The sequence below is a fragment of the Chiloscyllium plagiosum genome, chromosome 14 (assembly GCF_004010195.1).
Source record: "Chiloscyllium plagiosum isolate BGI_BamShark_2017 chromosome 14, ASM401019v2, whole genome shotgun sequence".
Classification (NCBI taxonomy): Eukaryota; Metazoa; Chordata; class Chondrichthyes; order Orectolobiformes; family Hemiscylliidae; genus Chiloscyllium; species Chiloscyllium plagiosum.
This window is the reverse complement of record NC_057723.1, coordinates 23,724,560-23,730,609: the sequence shown is the minus strand read 5'-3', so window position 1 is coordinate 23,730,609 and position 6,050 is coordinate 23,724,560. Positions and strand designations below refer to the sequence as shown.

Sequence of the window (6,050 nt, the reverse complement as noted above, 5' to 3'; positions counted from 1 at the left end):
GAACTAGAGAGCATAGGTTTAGGGTGAGAGGGGAAAGATATAAAAAAGATCTAAGGGGCAACGTTTTCACACAGAGGGTGGTTAATGTTTGGAATGCGCTGCCCGTGGGAGTGGTAGAGTCGGAATCATTGGCGACCTTTAAGCGGCATTTGGATAGGTACATGGATGGGTACATAATCTAGGTTAGAAGTTCGGCACAACATCGTGGGCCGAAGGGCCTGTTCTGTGCTGTATTGTTCTATGTTCTATGTTCTAAAACCTAATGTGTTTTTCTTTTCCTATATCTCTTTAAAAGACCATGTCAGCCAAACATAAAAGACTCATTAAAGTTCAAGTATTATGATTAAGATCTCAAATTTAAGCCAAAATCAGCATTACTGCATTAATTTCTTGTTAAAACCAATTCTGTACATACATCATTTTATGATTTTGTCTTAATAGAATTTACAATTTTCAGGAAAATTGTCAGTCTATGGACAAAAATACCTTAAAATACAAAAGCAAACTCACCCACAATGTACATTGTAGTTACCAACCTTAAACTGAATTTTAAGAAAGGTATAACCTTGAATAGTGAAGTTCATGAATGAATGCAGAGCATGATTATCCTACATCCCTGTGTACTGTTTTCCAGTAGTATTCTATAACCAACAGTAATGATTTAAAAATAAAATTCAAACACACCAGTATGAGGTAGGGCTGGCTACTGATTTCCCACCAGCCAGCTTGAGGGAAGAAGGGCTGTTGGATGGGGTGTGTTTGTGGCACTATTTGTAAGCTTTGTGTTCAATTTAAAATTTGCTGTTTAGTATTTAGGTATTTGAATGATGCTAGTTAACTTAAATTTAGTCAGGGGATATATCGTTGAAAGGACAGACCTGGTCACCTCTAACAGTATAGCATTCTCTCTTTCACCTGTACTGAAAGAGTAGACGTACTGTCTAATACCAAAAAATAAAATTTTGTTTCTAATGGACGTAAGCACACAGCTTAGACTTTCTAAAACAAATCTGAATGAAGTGTTTCATTTGAAGTGTAAGGCCAAAGCACATTCGAGATACAATACAGGAAACTTAATCCCATGACGAATCTAGATCATTCTCACATCTTACTCGATGTTATCAGCAAGGACATGCTTCATCTTGAAAGGGCAGAGAACTGCACAAACCTTCTTTAGAATATGCTATTTTGATTCCCTCACAGTAACCAGATTGATTTATTTTGCTGTAATAATTATAGGCACCTACTGTGGATATCCGTCCTGGGTCATCTGCTGTCCAAATGAACAATGCGTCACATCTGCAAGAGCGGGATGAAGAATATGGATACGAGTGTCTAGATGGCAAAGATTGCACCAGTTTTTTTTGCTGTTTCGACGAGTGCCGCACAGGAGCATGGAGGCAGGGGAGATTGCACATCCGTATCACCAAAGTTGATTCGTATGCCCGTATCTTTTTTCCCACAGCTTTTGGTTTGTTTAACCTGGTCTACTGGGTAGGCTACCTTTATCTGTAAATAGTATGAGAGGCATTTTCTTCTGCTGATCATTAAAAGTCACATGTAAAAATGGTTCATTGGATAAAATATTGTAAATTTTTAAAGCATGTCTTAAACAGATTAGTGATTGAAAATTTGGTGCATGTTTTAATTTCTGGGCCAAAATTGCTATAAATTTTAAAAACTTTTGTTTTCTGTGGTTTTTGGAGGATTGTATTTTAAATGAATTGTTGTAGCAAGCCAAATGCAATGGCTTATCTATTTTCTTGGCACAAAATGTGGCCAAAAAAAAGCACTTTCAAAGTTAGATTTGCACTGGGTGTCAGGCTAATGGATACTTATGGCTTTGGAACATTGCTCAGCACTAGGTTTTCCTGATGTGGAGGGCAAAGAAATGAAGAAGTCCTAAAACTCATCTATCCATACATTATTTCCATTTTATTATGTAATTTTTGCTATGATTTGAGCAGCTGCAATTAGTAAACATTAACACTTTTTTTTTAGAAAAATACCAAATTTTAAAAGACAAATGAGGACTTAACAAGGAGAGGTCTTTCATTAGAAGTAAATAAAGAAAGGATACAATTGTTTTTTAATGTGTTAAATCTTTAGATTCTGGATGTAATTTTCCAGTTTGTTTTTCCTCTCTTTATGTCTTTTGCTACCACAAAGACTGTTCCCACTAGAGGGTAATTAGTAATTTCAGCTGGTTGAAGAATTTTAACCCTAATAAAGAGAACCATAAATAAGAAATAATTATCTATATTGAAGGTATTGTTTCACATATGATTTCACATTTTTTATTAATAGTTTTTCCCTTTATTCACATCATTACTCAGCAAAGAGAATAGGATATAGTGGTCCTAGGTCACCAACAGTTCTGCACTTTAACCATGTCTAGGAGACAATGTGGGTTAAAGAGTTTTAACTGACCTTTCTGTTGTTAACCATGGGGAGGTGTTCTGGTCTACATTTCGCATCTTCCCTCTTCCTCCCACATACATCTTCTGCGATTGAAGCATCTCGTATGTGGACAAATGCAGCTACAAGTTGGGATTTAATGAGTGTTAAGAAAGTTACAAAAAGCTATTACAGCACAGGAGTTGTACGTACTAGTATTGTTACCTTAGTGCCATTGAAAGGATCACAGATGTACTTCCTGCTTTGAAATCTGACCTCAAGGTTTCCAACTTCCTTGCACATGTGTTGTACTGTTAGGATATCAATGCACATCTTGACAGTTTAATGTAAAGTTTTAAACAATGTGTAATTAAAACAGCTGTAGCAGCCTTATAGTTGTTGATACTAATAAAAATTCTGGAATACTCTCATCCATAGTGACAGACTCTTCTTGTTAGAATACCACTGCATTCAGTGGTGGATACTCACTGCTGACCTTGTGTATATTAGTATTTTAAAAGATCACATGCATTGTCATTAAATATTAACAAACTAAGGCAATGTGCATGTCAAGATTATATAATTAAGCAAATTTCTACATTTTTGTTTTGAAAAATATGAGCATTTATCACCTTCAATTTAACCACCAGATTTAAGTTAAAGGCAAGCATCTGGGGAAATTCACAATCAAAGCTTGTTAATTTTGAACATCACATGATAATAATTATTACTCTAAGCAGTCATAATAAGGACATCCAGTTCTACTGTGAGAGTTCTACTGTTATGCCCTCGCTGGGGTAACACTCTGTACCATTCCCAAAGGCATTCCAAAAGGTAGATTTTAAAAAGTATGTGGAATTCCTTAATTTTCCTGGCTTTTAGACCCAGATCGGTTAAAAAAGGGTCGCTTTTGTACTTTACTAGAATTACTGTTTATTACAAGTAATAGACTCTAGCTACAGGTAAAAAAAAATGAAGCATTGGCATATAGTTTAACTAGTTAATTCCCAAATCTCTCTGATCCCCTCCTTTATTTTACACACACAAACACATGCACGCACACACACACTCTCTCTGTCTCTGTTTCTGTCTCTCTCGCACCCCCCCCCCCCTCCCTTTATAAGAAAAAAGAAGGGCAGTGCCATGGCTTAGTTCGGAAAAACAGCTGCCTGGTAAACAAGATGATCCAGGTTCATACTCAAGTGGTGCCTTCAGGTCTGTGTTGTGGTACAGCGGTATTGTCTCTACCTCTGGATCAGGAGACCTGGGTTTAAGTCCCATTTGCTCTAAAGGTGTGTAATAACATAATTGATTACATTTGCAGTAACTGCTGGAGAAAAATAAATTGGTTTCCTCCACACTTTACAGAGGTGAAAAAAATGCACCAAGTCAAATAACAAAATATTGGGATATTTTATTAACATTTTATTAAAAATGATAGCTTCCACGGAGTTTCACAAAATGGGAGATGGAACTTGAAGGTGGAGCAATTTAGCAAGGAAAGTCTAGAACACAAGGAAATACTGGCCAAAAAAGAGCAATGCTGTGCAATATGCATCCATTGTACATTTTCTCAATTGGAAACCATGGCTGTTTTTTTGAATCAATGCTTCACTCTACTAGCTATTGAGAGAATTTTCTAATTACTGAGCTGGTTAATGCACTACATATGACATTAAGTGTTATGGATATGAAAATAGCTAAACTTAACATTGGTTTTAAACAGATCACAACTGTCTCAGTTTGTGGGAGCTGGTGGGCAGAGACATTTCTGTGCGAGACATCCAAATGGATGTACTTTTGTTCCCCCAATGGACAGCATGCACTTGACTGACAGTGTTCACATTTGACCAGTTTGATAGGACTCAAATTTTGGTTCATATGCATATTGTCACCTGGATTAGGAATGAGTACATGACTGATATTTATAGATGTTGTCCTGGCATATGAGAGAATGGGAAATGAGTAGAAAGCAAAATATTTCAGGTTTTGGAGCTGATACTGATCAACATCATGTTTCACACTGATAGCACTGGACTGCAACAAAGATGCTTTTGCATGAGGTTTTCCAGAATGCAATTGCTGATACACGCACCTAAATAAGGCAAGCATTCTAAGCTCTCAGCTTACTTGAGTAAGGTTACTTGTAAATACTGTTAGAATCCTGACAGTCCATAATGTGTTTCATTAAAGCCACCAAATTTAAATCTTTCTGTATCTCGTTATCTGGAGCAATGCAATTTATTGTCAGTAAACTATTGCCCATTAGTGCACGAGATTAAATAAAATGTCAACCTTCTTATATTTAGAGAATTCCCCATTGGCATTTTAATGGATTTTTGAAGTAATGTCAGATATATTTTTACTGTCAACTGCCAATGCAGGAGTATGACTACATATTATGTAGATAGCTCTGCAGGGAGAATGGTCATTTCGCTGAGTACCACAACATCCATGATCTTATTAAAATGGAATGAGCAGTAGATACAGCTGAATTTCCATCAAGATGGATGTCAAATGCTGCGTTATTTATATTTTCAATTTTTTTCCAAATTATGTCCTAGATCTTCTAGTGTCTGACTGGTTAGAGATGTGTTGGGACTGTTCAGAGTTCCTGATGTACTGAGTCAGTGAATATTGGCTGGGATATTTAAACTTAGGATAGGCAATTCCCCATTTCCCGATGCAAATATCTCCGAAGATGAATTAAAGTCTGAGACTTGGAAGAGTTCCTAGTAATTTAACTGAATAATTATCCAGGAAATATTGGATTGATTATGACTATGTCTAATTCCTGGTAATTCACAACTGAATCTCCCATCTTCTATCACTCTCACTAATTCTCCACAATTCCAGTGACACCCCATCAATACCCCTTCACTTCCCTGACCAATCTCATTCCACTGTAGCCCTCAACTCCCCCTCTGATCCAGACCTCCTCAGATCACTCAACTGACCCGATGTCCCCATCATGACCTAAGCCCCTCACATCCTTCCACCCACTCCAAAACCTTGTCAGTCAAAATCAATTCCCTAACTACCTCCATGACTGTCATTTCACTATGATTCCCCCCTCTCAACTTTCCCCAAGTCAAACTGACCACCCAGCGAGCTGCCACACAACTCAGCCTATTCATTGTCCACCCTATCCACTTAACATATCTATCCATCTCCCTGACCACCACCTCACTCACCATATTCACCAATGCACACAACAGATGCAAAATGCTGCAAAAGAGAAAAAGCAAAAATTAGGTCAGAAATTAGATGAAATCAATATGATGTCCAAAACACTGTAAAGTCCTTAAAAGAAAGGGAAGGTGCTGCTCATTGAGTTTATTTTGGGCTTTGATGGAGCAATGCAGGAGATCAAGCACTGAAAAGGAGCATAAAACAATTTAGAGAATTAAAATAGCAATCAAATGGAACATTGAGGTTACAGTGCATTATGAATCCTCATTCCTGATGAAGGGCTCCTGCTCCTTGGATACTGCCTGACCTGCTGTACTTTTCCAGCACCACTCTAATCTTGTCTCTTCTCTCCAGCATCTGCAGTCTTCACTTTCACCTTACAGTGCATTATTCCAATTTCTCAGCAAGATTACTGGCTCATCTTATCCTGGTTAGTGACAAAAAAACTGCAGATGCTGGAA

General features: G+C 37.3%; 1 protein-coding gene across 4 annotated transcripts in view; it reads left to right on the top strand.

Moving 5' to 3' along the window:
- Nucleotides 1-2,340, top strand: part of LOC122556555 (gamma-aminobutyric acid receptor subunit gamma-2-like) — a 133,700-nt gene extending 131,360 nt beyond the window's left edge. For all 4 annotated transcript variants that reach the window (XM_043703348.1, XM_043703347.1, XM_043703343.1 and 1 more), the window contains one exon: nucleotides 1,240-2,340. In XM_043703348.1, the coding sequence (XP_043559283.1) occupies nucleotides 1,240-1,515 (276 nt within the window). In that variant the 3' untranslated portion in view covers nucleotides 1,516-2,340. The remainder of the gene's footprint in view (nucleotides 1-1,239) is intronic.
- The last annotated feature ends 3,710 nt before the right edge of the window (nucleotides 2,341-6,050 follow it).